Consider the following 20,148-nt stretch of genomic DNA (forward strand, 5'->3'; position numbering starts at 1 on the left):
ATGAAGGTCTTCAACAGAACCTCAGCTGCCATAGCAATCTGTTGGCACCCCCCATACCAGCGGGCTGTTGATGCTGCTGTCAGTTTGACAGAGGCATTTAACTGGTTAGCAGTCGCAAGAAGAGATCCGCTCCCACCATGGTTGTCAGAGGCAAGTCAAGGCTGTATGTCACAGTCATTCTGTGCCGGATTTGGGTCAGGGTCACATATGAGCTAACTTCATACATCCGCTACTGCCTTGCACTATACATATATAGCGGATGACAATAAGGGGTTGATATAAAATACAGCATTACAAGTTTTTTTACTCTCATCAGAATACGGCATAAGTGCCAGTCTGTAAAGACCCCTATAATCTAGTTCTGTCCCCCCAGCCTCACTGCCGCTTTCGATGTCGTTGACCTTTGAATTCTTCCTATTCCTTGGAATCCTCACTTCTCTTCTAGTTGTGATATTCTGAGGGTTTAAGACTATCAATATCTATTTGTGCCAGATTCTCATTATAACTCAATTCTCAAACATTTTTCTTGAGGAATTTTGGGAATTTTATCTTTCATTTTTTTTGTTTAATTACCTTAATTGACTCCGAAGTCTTTTACATTTCTAGACTGATACTCCTCTTGAAAATAAAGTTTTCAGTAGAGACAAGCAGTGTACATTAATGAACCATGTCCATTCTAAATCCCTTGTTAAAAAAGTAACAATGTATATTAACTTAGAGCTTTAGTAAGTAGTGAGTACAAGTAACTGAACAGCCTCCTGACATACATCACATTATATCATTGCATATGACGCTCCTGCCTGGTTTCTCACCAGAGTCAATACACCTATGGGTGCTTCATTCACACATTAGTTTTTGTCATCCATGTAAAATTGAAAGTACATTGGACAGACATTAATACGAACATTCATACATTTTTTTTTTAACTGAATCTGTGTCCTCGTTTTGTTAAAACTCCAGGCATGTCCTATTCTCATACATTTTTATAGATGAAACTTGGCCATTCAGATATGAGGAAACATTTTTTTCTTCTCTTCAATCTCCATCTTGAATTTCAGATTTTACTCTGCTACTTTCTCCTCTGTGCTCTGCTAACAATACCATGATACTAAAGCCCAGCATCACATGGGCAGCCAAAGCAAGTAACATCTCTGTCTGCTGCAATAACCCTGTGATTACCCTCTTTCAGTATTTTCCTAAATGACCTAATTGTTAACAATCAGGAGGCTGAATTGTGTTCTCATACATTTTACCTGTGACACTAGCTGTGTAATCATCTTTTTCAACTGTCAGAATGTGTGTGGTACATTTGATGCAATTTTTACCATAAACTAAGCTTGGGTTCCTGAGATGGTGACACACAGCATGAATTTTCAGATAGAAAGAAAATACTACATAAGGAAACACTACAGACACATATAGGGCCCGGTGTCAGCACCCGGGCAAGTGCCAGGGCCCTGAGCAGGCTTGGGCACACTTGCTGTCCAGGACACCGGCCTGTTATGGGGGCCTGGTGCCAGCGCCCGCGAGTGGGCCTCCTTCCGCTTGCACAGGGCCCAGGCACTTGCAATACTTACTTCTCCACGTTCCTCCGCATCTCCTGTGATGTTTCAAGTCAGAGGGCGCAATGATGTCACTAGTGTGCGCCCCCTGCTTGAACAGTCACAGTGCAGAGAGATGGAAAATGGTGACGCTGAGGAGTCCGGAGCAGAGCAGCAACCAGCGAGGAGAGGTGGAATGTTTAATTTTGTATTTCTTTTTTATGTTTGGATCATGATATACTGGAGCATTATATGGGGACCATTATATACTGGAACATTATATGGGGTCCAGAATATATTGGAGCATTATATGGGACCCATCATATACTGGAGCATTATATGGGGCCCATTCTGTATGGAGCATTATATGGGTCCCATTATAATTGGGGCAATATACACTCACTGGCCACTTTATTAGGTACACCTGTCCAACTGTGTGTTAAGACTTAATTTCTAATCAGCCAATCACATGGCGGCAACTCAGTGCATTTAGGCATGTAGACATGGTCAAGACAATCTCCTGCAGTTCAAACCGAGCATCATTATGGGGAAGAAAGGTGATTTGAGTGCCTTTGAACGTGGCATGATTGTTGGTGCCAGAAGGGCTGGTCTGAGTATTTCAGAAACTGCTGATCTACTGGGATTTTCACGCACAACCATCTCTAGGGTTTACAGAGAATGGTCCGAAAAAGAAAAAAAATCCAGTGAGCGGCAGTTCTGTGGCCGGAAATGCCTTGTTGATGCCAGAGGTCAGAGGAGAATGGGCATACTGGTTCGAGCTGATAGAAAGGCAACAGTGACTCAAATTGCCACCCGTTACAACCAAGGTAGGCAGAAGAGCATCTCTGAACGCACAGTGCGTCGAACTTTGAGGCAGATGGGCTACAGCAGCAGAAGACCACACTGGGTACCACTCCTCTCAGCTAAGAACAGGCATCTGATGGCTACTTTCAGCAGGAAAATGCGCCATGTCATAAAGCTCGAATCATCTCAGATTGGTTTCTTGAACAGGACAATGAGTTCACTGTACTCAAATGGCCTCCTCAGTCACCAGATCTCAATCCAATAGAGCATCTTTGGGATGTGGTGGAACGGGAGATTCGCATCAGGGATGTGCAGCCGACAAATCTGCGCCAACTGTGTGATGCCATCATGTCAATATGGTCCAAAATCTCTGAGGAATGCTTCCAGCACCTTGTTGAATCTCTGCCACGAAGAATTGAGGCAGTTCTGAAGGCAAAAGGGGGTCCAACCCGTTACTAGCATGGTGTACCTAATAAAGTGGCCAGTGAGTGTATGTGGCACTTCATATACTGTATGGAGCATTATATGGGGCCCATTATGTATTGAGCAATATAAGGGGCTTTCTTCTGTATGAAGCAATATAAGGGGTTCATTATACAGTGTGGAGCATTATATGGGGTCCATTATTCTGTATGGAGCAATATATGGGTCTCATTATACTGTATGGAGCAATATATGGGGCTCATTATACTGCATGGAGCAATATATGGGGCTCATTATTCTATATGGCTCATGATCCAATGCACACCACATCCTCTGTAAAACATGGTGGAAGCAGTGTGATGACATGGACATGCTGTTTCTGGGATTTTGGGTCCAGTGGGTGGTCCTATCAAAGACTGACAACTGTCTCTGTAAGCATACATACAAAGGAAGCGGTCAGACACTCATAGGACTGCCCACTGGACCGAAAATCTAAGAAACAGCAGAGGTTTAAATGATGAAAACAGACGTTACACTGAATCTTTTCACACAAAACTATTTATCTACTATGCACCCTCTGCTCTATAACTTGGTGCCTGTAGATTGGACAGCATTTTCATGGTGACAGGTTTCCTTTAAACCAAAATTCAAGAGCAATGTCTGATTTTCATTAGTTGATATTCAGTAACTTTAGAATGAAAATTACATTAACCCCTTCCTGACATCCGACGTACTATCCCGTCCACGGTACCCGGGCCCGTATGACCGTGGATGGGATAGTACGTCTACCGCGATCAGCGGCGCCCACGTGGTGAGCGCCACTGATCGCGGCCGGGTGTCAGCTGATTATCACAGCTGACACCCGGCACTATGTGTCAGGGGCGGTCACGGACCGCCCCCGACACGTTAACCCCTTGCACACCGCGATCAAACATGATCGCGGTGTACCGGGAGTTAAAGGGAAGCATCGGCAGGGAGGGGGCTCCCTCCGTGCTTCCCTGAGCCCCCCACGGCAGCGCAATGTGCAGCGCTGCTGCGGGGGGCTCCTATCCTCCAGGCCCCCGAATCCAAGATGGCGACGGGGGCCTTCGGGGACCTGAGGAAGCTGGCTTCCTCAGTGCCTGCAATGCGCAGGCAAGAGGAAGTCTTCTTCAATGCCTGTGACAGATTGCTGATCTGTCACAGTGATCTGTGATGTGACAGATCAGCAATCTGTCACAGGACAGTGATGTCCCACCTGGGACTATGTAATAAAGTAAAAAAAAAATTTAAAAAAAATGTAAAAATAAATTTAAAAAAATCGCCAAATAAATTAGTAAAAAAAAAAAAAAATATTCCCCAATAAATTCATTTTTTGAAAATAATAAAAAAAAACCCAAACAATAAAAGTACACATATTAGGTATCGCCGCGTCCGTAACGACCTGCCCTATAAAACTGTCCCATTAGTTAACCCCTTTAGCAAACCCCTTAAAAAATAAAAATAAAAAACGAAGCAGAAAATAATGATTTATTATCATACCGCCAAACAAAAAGTGTAATAACGCGCGATCAAAAAGACGCATATAAATATCCATGGTACCGCTGAAAACGTCATCTTGTCCCGCAAAAAACGAGCCGCCACACAGCATCATCAGCGAAAAAATAAAAAAGTTATAGCTCGCAGAATAAAGCGATGCAAAAATAATTATTTTTTATATAAAATAGTTTTCATTGCATAAAACCGACAAAACATAAAAAAACTACATAAATGAGGTATCGCTGTAACCGTACTGACCCAAAAAATAAAACCGCTTTATCAATTTTACCGCACGCGGAACGGTGTAAACGCACCCCCCCAAAAGAAATTCATGAAACGCTGGTTTTTGTTCATTCTGCGTCCCAAAAATCGGAATAAAAAGCGATCAAAAAAGTCACGTGCCCGAAAATGGTACCGATAAGAACGTCAACTCGTCTCGCAAAAAATAAGACCTCACATGACTCGGTGGGTCAAAATACGGAAAAATTATAGCTCTCAATATGTGGTGATGCAAAAACTATTTTTACAATAAAAAGCGTCTTTTAGCGTGCGACAGCTGCCAAACATAAAAACCGCCACAAATAGTAAATCAAACCCCCCGTTATCACCCCCTTAGTTAGGGAAAAATAATAAAATAAAAAAAATGTATTTATTTCCATTTTTCCATTAGGGCTAGGGTTAGGGCCAGGGTTAGGGCTAGGGTTAGGGCTAGGGTTAGGGCTAGGGCTGTGATTAGGGTTAGGGGTGTGTTGGGGTTCGGGTTGGAGTTATAATTGGGGGTTTCCACTGTTTGGGCACATCAGGGGCTCTCCAAATGCAACATTGCGTCTGATCTCAATTTCAGCCAATTCTGAGTTGAAAAAGTCATATGGTGCTCATTCCCTTCCAAGCTCTGCCATGCGCCCAAACAGTGTTTTACCCCCACATGTAGGGTATCAGCCTACTCAGGACAAATTGCAAAACAATTTTTGGGGTCCAATTTCTCCTGTTACCCTTAGGAAAATAAAAATTTGGGGGCAAAAATATCATTTTTGTGGAAAAAAATGATTTTTTTATTTTCACGTCCGAGCGTTATAAACTTCTGTGAAGCACTTGGGGGTTCAAAGTGCTCACCACACATCTAGATAAGTTCCGTGAGGGGGTCTAGTGTCCAAAATGGGGTCACTTGTGGGGAGTTTCAATAGTTTAGGTACATCGGGGCTCTCCAAACGCACATGACACCCGCAGACCATTCCATCAAAGTCTGCATTCCAAAACGTCACTACTTCCCTTCCGAGCCCTGACGTGTGTCCATACAGTAGTTTTCTCCCACATATTGGGTGTCAGCGTACTCATGACAAATTGGACAACAACTTTTGGGGTCCAATTTCTCCTGTTACCCTTGGGAAAATGAAAAAATTGGGGACTAATTGATCATGTTTGTGGAAAAAATACGATTTTTTTATTTTCATGCCCGGGCATTATAAACTTCTGTGAAGCCCTTGGGGGTTCAAAGTGCTCACCTCACATCTAGATAAGTTCCTTAGGGGGTCTAGTTTCCAAAATGGGGTCATTTGTGGGGGGTTTCCACTGTTTAGGTACATTAGGGGCTCTCCAAAGGCAACATGACACCCGCAGACCATTCCATCAATGTCTGCATTCCAAAACGTCACTACTTCCCTTCCGAGCCCTGACGTGTGTCCATACAGTAGTTTTCTCCCACATATGGGGTGTCAGCGTACTCATGACAAATTGGACAACAACTTTTGGGGTCCAATTTCTCCTGTTACCCTTGGGAAAATGAAAAAATTGGGGACTAATTGATCATGTTTGTGGAAAAAATACGATTTTTTTATTTTCATGCCTGGGCATTATAAACTTCTGTGAAGCCCTTGGGGGTTCAAAGTGCTCACCTCACATCTAGATAAGTTCCTTTGGGGGTCTAGTTTCCAAAATGGGGTCATTTGTGGGGGGTTTCCACTGTTTAGGTACATTAGGGGCTCTCCAAAGGCAACATGACACCCGCAGACCATTCCATCAATGTCTGCATTCCAAAACGTCACTACTTCCCTTCCGAGCCCTGACGTGTGTCCATACAGTAGTTTTCTCCCACATATGGGGTGTCAGCGTACTCAGGACAAATTGGACAACAACTTTTGGGGTTCAATTTCTCCTGTTACCCTTGGGAAAATAAAAAAAATGGTGACTAATTGATCATGTTTGTGGAAAAAATACGAATTTTTTATTTTCACGCCCGGGCGTTATAAACTTCTGTGAAGCACTGGGGGGTTCAAAGTGCTCACCACACATCTAGATAAATTCCTTGGGGGGTCTAGTTTACAAAATGGTGTCATTTGTGGGGGGTTTCCACTGTTTAGGTACATCAGGGGTTTTCCAATCGCGACATGGTGTCCGATCTCAATTCCAGCCAAAAACGTCAAATGGCGCTGCTTCCCTTCCGAGCTCTGCCATGCGCCCAAATAGTGGTTTACCCCCACATGTGGGGTATCAGCATACTCAGGACAAATTGCACAATAACTTTTAGGGTGCTGTTACCCTTGGAAAAATAAGAATTGAGGGTGAAAAGATCATTTTTGTGGAAAAAATATGATTTTTTAATTGTACGGCTTTATGTTATAAACTTCTGTGAAGCCCTTGGGGGTTCAAAGTTCTTACCACACATCTAGATAAGTTCCTTATGGGGTCTAGTTTCCAAAATGGTGTCATTTGTGGGGGGTTTCCACTGTTTAGGTACATCAGGGGTTTTCCAATCGCGACATGGTGTCCGATCTCAATTCCAGCCAAAAACGTCAAATGGCGCTGCTTCCCTTCCGAGCTCTGCCATGCGCCCAAATAGTGGTTTACCCCCACATGTGGGGTATCAGCATACTCAGGACAAATTGCACAATAACTTTTAGGGTCCTGTTACCCTTGGGAAAATAAAAATTGGGGTGAAAAGATCATTTTTGTGGAAAAAATATGATTTTTTAATTGTACCGCTGTACGTTATAAACTTCTGTAAAGCCCTTGTGGGTTCAAAGTTCTCACCACATATCTAGATAAGTTCCTTGGGGGGTCTAGTTTCCAAAATGGGGTCACTTGTAGGGGGTTTCCACTGTTTAGGTACATTAGGGACTCTCCAAACGTGACATGGCGTCCGATCTGAATTCCAGCCAATTTTGCATTGAAAAAGTCAAACGGCGCTCCTTCCATTCTGAGCTCTGCCATGCGCCGAAACAGTCGTTCCCCCCACAAATCAGGTATCAGCGTACTCAGGACAAATTGCACAATAACTTTTGCAGTCCAATTTCTCCTGTTACCCTTGGTAAAATAAAAAAAATTGAACCTGAAGTATTTTTTTTGTGAAAAAAAGTTAGATGTTCATTTCTTTTTAAATATTCAAAAAAATTCCTGTGACGCACCTAATGGGTTAATAAACTTCTTGAATGTGGTTTTGAGCACCTTAAGGGGTTCAGTTTTTAGAATGGTGTCATTTTTGGGTATTTTCTATCATATAGACCCCTCAAAGTGGCTTCAAATGTGATGTGGTCCTAAAAATAAAATGGTGTTGTAAAAATGAGAAATCGCTGGTCAACTTTTAACCCTTATAACTTCCTAACAAAAAAAAATTTTGGTTCCAAAATTGTGCTGATGTAAAGTAAACATGTGGGAAATGTTACTTATCAAGTTTTTTGTGTGCCGTATCTCTGTGATTTAAGGGCATAAAAATTCAAAGTTGGAAAATTGCGAAATTTTCTAAATTTTTGCCAAATTTCCATTTTTTTCACAAATAAACGCAAGTTATTTGAATGAAATTTTACCACTAACATGAAGTACAATATGTCACGAGAAAACAATGTCAGAATCACCGGGATCAATGGAAGCGTTCCAGAGTTATGACCTCATAAAGGTACAGTGGTCAGAATTGTAAAAATTGGCCCGGTCATGAACGTGCAAACCACCCTTGGGGGTGAAGGGGTTAAAGTTATTTCAGTGACCACTGGGGTTTTTTCTTACTTTATCAGAAGGGTACGAACAATTTTGCCAACATGTCTAGTTTACTAAATTTAACCCCATAAATATTGTGAATGTGTGCCTTAACACTTTACAGTTATCCTGTAGTTTCATCCTATAGATTAATAATCACTGTAATAAAGTCTTCCACTTACCTAGCACCCATTTCTCTGAGATGAACTGCAAGTCGGATGGTTTTTTTCCAGGACACATCCCGATGCAAATCTTGGCTTGGCGTAGTGCCTTGCACACCTTGCCACCACACAGCTGCACCGCTTGAGAAAGTTTATCAAAAGGAGGCTGGCTTCTTGGAGATATGAAGATTGGAACACTGGAGAACAAATTCTGATGGTACTCTCCTGCCGATAGATGACGCTGCAGCCTACAGATCTGATAAGGAAAAACAAGGTGTTCATATGATCAAACACCGCTTTTCTAAAACACACACTGTAAAATAATGTCATACTACAGCACTGTACAAGAATTGGTAATGGACAATGTATCCGTTTTAGTATTATTGTCTTTTCATTTGCTGTGCTTAACATTGCTGGCTTCCAAATCTTATTTCTTCCTCTTCCTATCACCTCTATTGGGAAAAGGGAAATTGTTTATCTGACCATCTATGAGCCAAATGTTTCCTGTACTTTATTGACCAAGCCCCCACCAATAACAAATGTAGTCTCCTTTTTTAAAAAAAACATCAAAAAGGATTTAATACACTTTTCAACATTAAAATTGCAATACCAGGAAGGAAAAGTCGTGACATTTTCGATATCACAGGATAAATAAACATGTTAATGATATGAAAATGATGAGAAAGTGGAAATAAAATTTCCAAAACATCTCAATTTATTCAGTACCTATTGTGAATGACACGCGCAGAAATACTTGCACTTAACCTCAGTGATGTCAAGGTGTGCATCAATGGCTTTCTGAAGAATGTTCTACCACCCTAAATGAACTTGGGCAAACCAGCAAGGTACACTGCTGGCAGCTTCTTTTACATTTGTTGACAAATGACATCCCAGATGTGCTCAAAGGGAGTCAAGTTCAGAGACACTGCAGGCCATTGTAGCACATTTGAACCACACAGAACCTCATAGTAGCACGAGCAATAGGCACTGTAAACATTACTTTGATGGGAGATATTAGTACTGCCATTTCTCCAGTCTGACATTGAGCACTTCTGAGATATCATTAGTCGGCAATTGCAAAGGGAGCTGCCAGCAGCGGATCTTGATGATTTGAGTGCCCAAGAGTACTCACTGTGGCAAAACATTCTTCAGACAACTAGTAATAACCTCACTTTTAGCATGCCACAGTGTGTAAGAGCACGTGTTTCTGTATGTGGTGCACATACACAAAATTGAATAAATTAAGATATTTTAAAAATGTGGTCTCTATTTTTTCATCATTTGGATATCATTAACAAGTCTATCAATCCTGTAATTTCCAGAATTCTAGAACTTATCCTTCTTGTTATTGCAATGCCAATATTAAAGGTAATCTGTCAGTAGGGGGTGGAAGAAGCGAGCAACAAAATGGCACCCTTCGGGCGTGAGGGAGGCACAGTCTACCACTGGGACCATCGGCACCTACCCCCTAAGCACAGTATAGCTGCATAGACTACTACAGCAATCTTTACCCAGCTAATGGAACTATGTCTATGAGCACACCATAACTGAGCCTGGGGTATTACTGTGAGGGTATGGTCTTCATCCATCAGATCCAGGCAGTGGGGCTTTTATGTTGCAGGTTGATTAGTGCAACACATGCTCGAATTAGATATCTAAGCAACTTAGCCCCCTGTATCATTTACACTGACTTACATGGAGTTTACAGATGACCAATGTGAATACTCAGGTCAGTCCCACAGAGAAATTGCAGAAGTGATGTTCTCTGTGTACTCGTTTGCATCAGAGACAGGTTTAGGAGCTGAAGAATTCTATTCCATGCATTATTCTGCCCCATAAATCAACTAGATCAGTACATACTTATACAGATTTTAATAATCAGTGTGTTACTGCTGCGCACATTGAAAGCACACTGGCTAAAAATATGGCTGTTTAAGCAAGGTCTAAGGGTGTATGGGCATAGGTCAACCAGACAAGTTGACTGAAGCTCATGTAAAAAAACAAAAAACTTGTCAGAAAATAAAATGGATTTTTTTTGAGACATGAATTAATTAAAAATAATCAACATTTCTGGAACCCGCAAAGCCCCTCAGAGGAGCTGGAATGGGAATGTACCCCGTGATTATTATTTTTAGTCAATCCATATCTACAAAAAAAAATACAGGGAGAAGTGCTGCCGACTAGAGATGAGCGGTGTTCGAGTCGAACTGTTCGCCAATTTCAAATCCGAGTTGTTTTGGGCGGTGTTCGAGCTGTTCGCCGAACTAGAACACTTTGCTTAAAATTCGGCTGTTCGAGGTTACGTTCGAGAACGGTTCGTTCACCAAAAGCAGAACTTTATTTTCACAGTAATAATGGTTTTCAATGTTAAGAGACAGTTTCATGGCATAGTGGCCGGGGGTGAGGGGCGGGGGATAGATCTGTGCTGAAATAATGCACATTTTTTTTCCCGCATTTACAGTGGGGCGGTGCAGTCTCTCAGCCTATCAGCAGTGCACACACAGAAAGCAAAGTGCATGTTTTTTCACACAAGCAAGTGCATTGGCTGTGTATGTCACATGTCCTTGCCCAATAAGAAGCAGCCATTTCCCCCCATCGCCACCATTTTATCACTGCTGCAGCTTGTGCTAGACGGCACCGCTGCTGCTGTGGGCGCTCTACTGTAAAACAGTGTGAATTTACAGCAAATTCAAGCTTACATACAGAGAGATTTAGGGAGTAGGGACTAGTTGTAATTACAGCCCTTTTCAGGGCTACGTTACAGCAGTTCATAGCAAGTGTAGGCAGGCAGGTCTGTGCCAGTGCTGTGCTAGTCTTTTTCACAGCATCTGTCCAAATCTAGCTCAGCCAATCCTAAAATTGTCTGTTACTCAGTGGTGTAGTTCACCTGTAAAGGAGCTACACCGTGTGTATTTCTAATAATTTTTTACCGCATCTTGTCCAGAAAAACCTTTTGGGCATAGTAGCGGTGTGTACTACTTAGCGGTGTAGCCACCTGTAAAGGAGCTACTCCGTGTGTTTCTAATAATTTTTTACCGCGTCTTGTGCAGAAAAACCTTTTGGGCATAGTAGCGGTGTGCTACTCAGCGGTGTAGTCCACCTGTCAAGGAGCTACTCCGTGTGTTTCTAATAATTTTTTACCACATCTTGTGCAGAAAAACCTTTTTGGCCTAGTAGCGGTGTGTGCTACTCAGCGGTGTAGACCACCTGTCAAGGAGCTACACCGTGTGTGTTTCTAATAATTTTTTACCGCATATTGTCCAGAAAAACCTTTTGGGCATAGTAGCGGTGTGTGCTACTTAGCAGTGTAGTCCACCTGTCAAGGAGCTACACCGTGTGTGTTTCTAATAATTTTTTACCGCATTTTGTGCAGAAAAACCTTTTTGGCCTAGTAGCGGTGTGTGCTACTCAGCGGTGTAGTCCACCTGTCAAGGAGCTACTCCGTGTGTGTTTCTAATAATTTTTTACCACATCTAACCCAGAAAATCCTTTTGGGCATAGTACCACAATTTGGTCACTGAGCTCTGCTTGGTTTCCATCCGTTGTTATTTGGGCAAAATCTACAGAGTTGCCAATAAATAACTTAACCACCAAAATGAATGGCAAAAGGCCTGCTGCTGGTGGAAAGGGGAATAGGCGTGTTGCAAAGGGAAAAAAAGGTTGTGTCCATGGGGTAGGTGCTAAAGCAACTGGAACATCTGCCAAAGAAAGACAATCTTCCAGCCAAAGTAAGATGTCTACTTCTTTTCGTGGACAATCGGATATGATCCCTTTCTTGCGGACACGCCAATCACAAATTCCTGATGAGGCACAAAAAGAGCAGGTGCTTGAATGGATATCAAATGCTCCCTCAAGTGGGCTCTCCTCCACCTCAACTACATTCTCACAAATACTCACCCCCAGCGCACTTGCTTCCTCACAGCTCCCAGGTCTCAAACTGCCCGTCTGAGTATGGTGTATCACAGATGGTTGAGTCTGCAGAATTGTTTACTCATACTATTTATTGCCTGGGAATCAGAGGTCTGCTCCAAAGCTTATGTGAGTCCAGGCGAGGAAATGATGTGCACTGATGCCCAGAAGCTTTCTGAGTCAGATCCAGGCCCAGATGAACAAGATTCTTCTGAGCATAATCTAGACCCTCGTTCCCAAACTGTAAGTCATGTTTGTGGAGAAAATGAGGAAGATGATGATGAGACTCAGATACCTGATTGGTCACGGCAGGAAGAGGTCGCTTCTGAGGACGAGGGGTGTGGGAACAAGAGGGTGATGATGACGAGGTTGGAGATCCCACTTACCGTCAACCCACAGTCCTCCAGTCGATGAGGTCAGCAGAGGAGGTGGAGGAGGATGATAGTGACGAAGAGGTTAGGTTGCGCCTTCCTGGACAGAGACGGAGTACTGGAAGCACGTCAATAACTGCATCCTCAACCACAGCTGTACCTGTGAGCAGAAGTCGTGGTGGCTTCTCAGGTCGCATGGTCTCTAAGCCTTGCACAGCCTGGGCATTTTTTGAAATTCCAAAGGATGACCCAATGCATGTGATCTGCAAGATTTGTCACCAAAAGCTAAGCAGAGGGCAAAAACTCACTAGTTTGAGTACTTCATGCATGAACCGTCACATGGATATGAGGCATAAGGTGCAGTGGGAAGCTCACTGTGCTACAATATGGCCCTGCCCAACCACCATCTGCCCCATCTTGTGCATCCGTGTCTTCTTCATCCTCTGTGACTGGGGGGAAAGCAGGCACACGTGCTTGAACGCAGAACATACACCTCTTTATCCGCAACAGCCAGTGTGCTTGGCAGGTTGTCCTTTAATTTGGAAGTGGAAACACCTGCTAGTGTCTCTGCGACCTCGAGAGCACCACATTCAGATCAAGGCAACATAATTGTTCCGCCTGCACCTTCCTCACAGACAAGCAGTTTGCTGGGGACACCCTACTCAACCCCGTCTACACATGGCAGCCAACCCTCTGTACCTCAGACGTGGACTGTCAGAATCCTGTCAGCGGACTCGCCCGCACTGTAAGGGGGCCCGGGGTCAGGTACAGCCGGAAAGTACAGATACACAGGACCTGTGGACGATGAAGTTTAGCAAGCAGTCACAGGACCTACGGTCATGTGACTGCAAGGGGGCGGGGCTTAGAGTCCTGCTTTCAGAGATGGCAGGACACTATACAGAAATACAGAGGTCATACACAGAGATATCAGTAAAGTACCAGGGATGAGACAGAACGGATAGTCAGGGCCAAGCAGAAGTCAAAACCAAACAGACATAGAAGGTACCAAGCAGAATCCAAAGCAATATCCAGAGAACAGACCGAGTCATACACAGAGGATCAAGCAACCAGAACACAGCACAAACACACTCAGGGGTCACCAAACGATGCCAAGGGTGAAAGTATAACTGACGGGGATGGGAGCGTCCTGAGGCTATAAGTAGCCTCTCCCAGAACCAGGGAGTGGCCACAATCATAGCCCAGGTGTGAAGGTAAGCCTGCACTGGGATCACAACCTTTAACCCCAGGAATGCCAGTCATCAGCACTGGTTCCAGACATTAACCCCACGTGTGCGAGTCAAACCCGCACTGAGATCATGACATGGACAAGTAAAAGACCATTTCCTTCTACCCATGACAAAGCTAAGAGGTTGAATTTCACCATCTGCAATAATAATAATAAATAATACATTTTATTTCTATAGCGCCGACATATTCCGCAGCACTTTACATTTCAGAGGGGATTTGTACAGACAATAGACATTACAGCATAACATTAATCACATAGATTATAACAAATACCAAGAGGAATGAGGGCCCTGCTCGCAAGCTTACAGTCTATGAGGAAAGAGGTAGACACGAAAGGTGGGTGGTAACAGTTGCCCTGATTGTATGGTCCAGCCATAAAAATCTGCAAGCTCTTGGCTACAGAAATGCTGCCTTTCTGCCTGGTGGACACAGAATTTTCGAGACCTCGGTCGCAGTGCCCCAGTACCAGATGCCCAGTCGCCACTACTTCTCAAAGAAAGCTGTGCCTGCGCTACACCAGCATGTTGCACACAACATCACCGTTTCCTTGAGAAACTCTGTGTGCGACCGGGTGCATTTCACCACAGACACGTGGACGAGTAGGCATGGACAGGGGCGTTACATGTCTCTGACTGGGCACTGGGTAACTATGGTGACAGCAGGAGAAGGGGCTGCTGTCCAAGTCTTGCCATCCCCACGAGTTGCGCGTCAATCCTCTGTAGGTCGAAGTTTCTCCACTGCTTCTGCCTCCTCAACCTCCTCTCAGTCCTGCACCCAAAGCCTGTCTGGTAATGCCACCCGCGTTGTAACTGCGCAGAAGGAATCCTGCACACCTCCTTACTATGCTGGCACCAGGGCTCAACGGCATCAGGCGAGTGTTTATGTTAAAATGTCTGGGAAATCTGAGTCACACAGCTGAGGAGTTGTGGTCAGCTCTGGAGACCGAGTTCCATTGATGGCTGACTCCACTGAACCTGCAGCCAAGGAAGGCCGTGTGCAACAATGCTGCAAACCTGGGTGCGGCCCTTCGCCGGGGCAATGTCACACACGTGCCTTGTATGGCTCACATTTTGAACCTGGTTGTCCAGCAATTTGTAGCCCGCTATCCCGGACTAGATGGCCTTCTACAGAGAGCAAGGTCTATGTGTGCTCACTTCCGCCATTCGAATTCCGAAGCTCAATGACTCACATCGCTCCAGAAGTCGTTGGGCCTGCCAGTTCACCGGCTAAAATGCGACGTGCCGACACGGTGGAATTCAACTCTGCACATGTTGCAGCTACTGTGGCAGCACCGACGAGCCCTGGTGCAATACGTTATGACGTATAGCCTGGGCCACCGGGATCCAGAGGTGGGGCAAATCACGCTGCAGGAGTGGTCTCAGATCAAGGACCTATGCACCCTTCTGCAGAGTTTTGAAATGGCGACAAAAATGTTTAATGCTGAAGATGCCATTATCAGCATGACTATTCCCGTCATTTACATGCTATAGCACATGGTAAACAGTATTCGGAGTCAGGTGGTGGGACAAGAGGAGGAGGAGGAACAGGAGGAGACGTATGCGGAAGGGACAATATCTCCAAGGTCCAGACGGTCGGCAGTAACAAGGCGGCTGGCATTGGAGGGTCTGGGAGAGGGAATAATGAGGGCGCATGGTAGCAGCCAAACTGTTGAGGAAGGCGCAGGAGCCGAGGAAGAGTTGGAGGATGAAATGGCGATGGGCATGGAGGACTCATCAGATGAGGGAGAGCTTGATGATATTTCTGTTGTGCAAAGTTGGGGGGGAGAGGGCAGAGGAACGAAGCATGACACTTGACTCGCCGCCACCAAGACAACAAGGACTTGGTCCTCCTGGATGCGCAAGACATATGAGTGCCTTCTTGCTGCACTACCTGCAACATGACTCTCGGATTGTCAGAATCCGAAGTAATGCTGACTACTGGATTGCCACACTCTTAGATCCAAGGTACAAGAGTAAATTTGGCGAACTAATTCCTACCATAGACAGGGATTCACACATGCAGGAGTATCAGCAGAGGCTGTTACAGAATCTTACATCTGCATTTCCACAAAACACCAGTGGTGCACGCAGTGAGTCTCAGAGTTCTAACTTGGCAACCGTGGGACTGTCATCGCTCTAACCGTACCACTAACATCGTATTTGGTGGTATCAGCAATTTTTTCGGCCATCCTTTGCAAGGCCACAGGAAACGCAAAGTCTGACACATAGTAAGCACCTAGAGAGGATGGTACAGGAGTATCTCCAAGTTAACATCGATGCCATGACTGTGGAACTGGAACCTTGCTCTTTTTGGGCTTCCAGTCTGCAAAAATCTCACGCCTTGGAGATCTTGTCGTGCCCCGCAGCCAGCGTTCTCTCTGAATGTGTGTTCAGCGCTGCTGGTGGTGTGCTGACAGACAAGCGCACGTGGCTCTCCACTGACAATGTAGACAGACTTACGTTCATAAAGATGAACAAATCGTGGATCCGCAAGGAATTTTCAACCCCTGTGTCATCCTGGGGAGATTAAAAGCGTAGTGATTTATGAAAATCACCTCAGCAGAGTCAGCAAGCATTTTAAGCAACTCTGGGACAAGTGAAGCCACTTAAGTGGTTTCTGTGCCTCAATTTTTGGACAAAATGGAGACTCTTTTTGGAGTCCCCTTGCTGTGTTTTACATGGCGTTGGCATCGGCAATTCAAGGTGGGTGGGGTCACCCCCCCTTTTAACCTTAAGAAACTACATAGACTATGGCTTGGAGTTACACAGATGGGTGAGTCTGCAGACCTCTTTAGTCATACTATGGCCTGTGATTCAGGTCTGCTCCAAAGCTTCAGTGTCTGCTAGTCAGTGGAGTAGTCCACCCGTGAAGCAAGCTGTAATGCCTGTTTGTGTAAGAAATAGTTTTTAACTCCATTTAGCCCAGTGAATACTGTGGGCCTAGTACCTGTGTCTGCTACTCAGCAGAGGAGCCCACCCGTGATCCAAGAAACGCCGCCTGTTAATGTAATAACTAGTTTTTAAGTGCATTTAGCCCAGTGAATACTTTGGGCCTAGTACCTATGTCTGCTACTCAGCAGAGGAGCCCACTTGTCAACCAAGCAACCTAGCCCATGCAATCTTTTTGGGCCTTGTAGCTCTGTCTGCTACTCAGCAGAGGAGCCCACCCGTCAACCAAGCTATGCCTCCTGTTTATGTAAGAACTAGTTTGTAACTCCATTTAGCCCAGTGAATACTTTGGGCCTAGTACCTGCGTCTGCTACTCAGCAGAGGAGCCCACCCGTGAACCAAGCTATGCCGCCTGTTTATGTAAGCACTGTCTGCTACTCAGCAGAGGAGCCCAGCTGTTAAGCAAGCTACAGCACCTGTGCTTTGGACACTTAATTTTCTCATTCTTTCAGGAATGCCTGTTAGGCCTAATTCCGGAATTCCTGTTGACCTGCACTTACTGGGAAATCGTTGTTCGCGGGGAAGAATTGGAATCCCAGATCCCCATCACTAACGGGGTTCAGCGGGTTACCCGCACCTGTCAGCGAAGAGTAGATACACGCTGGTCCGTTCAGTGTAGCGCGTGTGCAGCCCCGGACATGTAAGGGCATGACAGACCTGTTATTGCTCGATCACGCGTGGCAGAGCCTCGCGTGTCCCTCTAATAAGCTGGACGCGGACCGCGGGGGCATGCCGGAGTCTCGTTCGTAAGCTGACAAATCGCTAGCACAACTAAAAACGGCCATTCACCACCACCCACAGAATCGAGAAAGCTTGCAATCTGTCAATGCTTTTTGTGGCCGGCCAGGGTGAGGTTTCCCGTGTGGAGTCCAATTAAGCCGCAGGCTCCACTCCTGGTGGTGCCATTCTGGACATTCCTTTAAGGTTCAGCTTTGCAACCATACTCGCCCCGGAAACCAAAGACACTGCCTTCATGGACGCTGTTCGGAGGGTCGTGGGAATAACGCCGCCTGATCGGCAGTTAGCATAAGTTATGGTGGGAAGTCCAACAGTATACGATCGTCTTCGATTTTAGAATTTTTTTTATTTTAGATTTTTATTCCAGCCATTCTTGATTTTATAAGGGCATGATATGCCTATATCTGTGTCTCCTCCTCCTCCTTTTACTCCTCCACCTCTTTTCTATATGTAGTTGTCCCTTTTCCATGTGTTATTTATGTCTTCTGAGCAGTTTGTCTGCTTTGGGACACCTTTGAAGGTGTTTTGTATGTGTTTGTCTACCATTGTTTTCAATGGGGTTCGACGGTGTTCGTTGAACATTCGACAAACTTGACCCCAGTTCGACGAACCGAACTCGAACACTAGGGGGGTGGCTCAACACTACTGCTGACAACAATTCATTCTAGGGCTCATGTGCAAGAGTCAAATCAGATGGTAAACAAGGCATTTTGCACATTCATTCAGCAGATTGGTGGCATGTTAACCAACGTGAAAGGTTGGAAACAAGCATATGGAAGACTGTCTGTTCAGTCAATGTGATATGTAACAGACTTCCTAATGGCAAGTAGATATAAAAGGAAATATTACTAAAGGGGCTGTCCACCACTTGGACAACCCCCTCTCAATCACCATATTCCTCACATAAAATAAACAGTCAGTACTCACCTCCATTGCCAGCGCCATTCCAGTGACACTATATTATGTAAGCCCTGCAGCCAATCAGCCGCCACTAATCGACCACTGCACTCTCACGTACTTCAGATGTCAGGGACATCTAGTGGAAGTCAGAGAGCCGCAGGTCTCGTTTATACCAGATGTCAGGTTCTACTAAAGAAGAGAGTGTAATGCATCCCATTAGTGTCCTCTGATTCACTTCAGGGCACAAGTGACGTAACATCACATGGGCGCATGCACAATAAGCCAGTACATGCTGTTATTTTATATGGCTAAATATGGTGAATGAGAAGGGGTTATCCGAGTAAAATTGTTTAAATATTTTGAATTCACTATAAAAGAGTGCTTCTCCATCCAAAGTTAGTCCATTGCTTTCCTCAACTGTAGCTCGCAGGCAGTTTTCAATCAAATTTATCAACAAAGTTTACACTCTTTATTTCCTGTTGCCTATGTAATGCAATATATTTTACAATGCAGCCAAGAAATAGTCATCATCCATCTATCCCATATTCCAGTGGAACACATATGTTATAAGATACTAGTTACCCTAACAGTATGTTTTAAATTACAGGAGTATTCAGGGAAAACTGTAGACACCACTATACAAACTCAAAGCAGTGGTTGTCCATGGTTAGATTCCAACCTAGGATCCCATGGCTGAAAAGCTACAGTGCTAGCCATTCAGTTAATGCTGTCCACAAATCCATTTTATTTGATTTCAGTTTATATTTTTTTGCCTTATTTTGAGGGATAATTGTACTACCACAAGATGAGGTTGGAAAGGGCTGATCTAACTAGTTTAAAAAAATATCAAGAAATAGAAAAGACAAAGTAGAGTAGTTAAAAATAAATCCTTCAAGTGAGCCAGGACAATATACTGATAAATCACGGACCATTTGGAAAAAGAGAAGAAAGCAATTTGTTAGCCATTTCTGAAAACATGACCGACCTCAGATGAAGAGCATTTTTCAGTATTAAGAATGTGTGGTGAGGTTAACATGAATAATGTTTGGATTGGACACATAAGACTTCCTCTGTGTGCCAAGTTAGTGAACTGTACTAATAGGGTAATTCATCAAATCTAGAAGATGTGCTCTACCTCTCATGTCTGTGAACTTCTCGAAGTTCTGTGCTCAGCAGAGCAGTTACTGAGAGTCCACAATGACAAGTCTCTTTATTAAGCAATATAAACAACTACTTCATCTTACCGTCTCATGTCATAACATCGACCAATAGAAAGGATAAGTAGCTGGAAAATTAATGGCTTGAAAGACATATCTTGCATACCAATCTCACCCAACACGGCCAGGAAAATGTAGTGCAGAGGAAATCTGTAGAGAAGTACAAAGCTTTTCCTAATATCCAAAGTTGATCAATGTTTTATTCAATTCTGTCACATCTAAAGCTTCATTTATACAAAGTGACTTCACTACAATACATCCAAAAAGTCAGGCAAGGTCTAAACTCCGCCTTACATCAGAACGCTACATTGCATGGTGACATGTTTTATGCATAACATTTATGACTTGATGTTTGTTGCACTTGTTTGGAATTATTCATGGGCTTCTTCATCCCTTTTTATTTT

General features: G+C 44.2%; 1 protein-coding gene across 2 annotated transcripts in view; it reads right to left on the minus strand.

Annotated features, from left to right (window-relative positions):
• MCPH1 (microcephalin 1) overlaps positions 1-20,148 on the minus strand; it is a 461,844-nt gene that overhangs the window by 18,166 nt on the left and 423,530 nt on the right. The window contains exon 13 of one of the 2 annotated variants that reach the window (XM_073589174.1): positions 8,435-8,669. In XM_073589174.1, coding sequence (XP_073445275.1) covers positions 8,435-8,669 — 235 coding nt within the window. Of the gene's footprint in view, positions 1-8,434; positions 8,670-19,832; positions 19,895-20,148 lie in introns of those variants that run through there. The other variant, XM_073589176.1, reaches the window with a different exon arrangement.

The sequence above is a fragment of the Dendrobates tinctorius genome, unplaced genomic scaffold, assembly GCF_039654945.1.
Source record: "Dendrobates tinctorius isolate UK_male_01 unplaced genomic scaffold, ASM3965494v1 ptg000107l, whole genome shotgun sequence".
In the NCBI taxonomy this organism is placed as follows: Eukaryota; Metazoa; Chordata; class Amphibia; order Anura; family Dendrobatidae; genus Dendrobates; species Dendrobates tinctorius.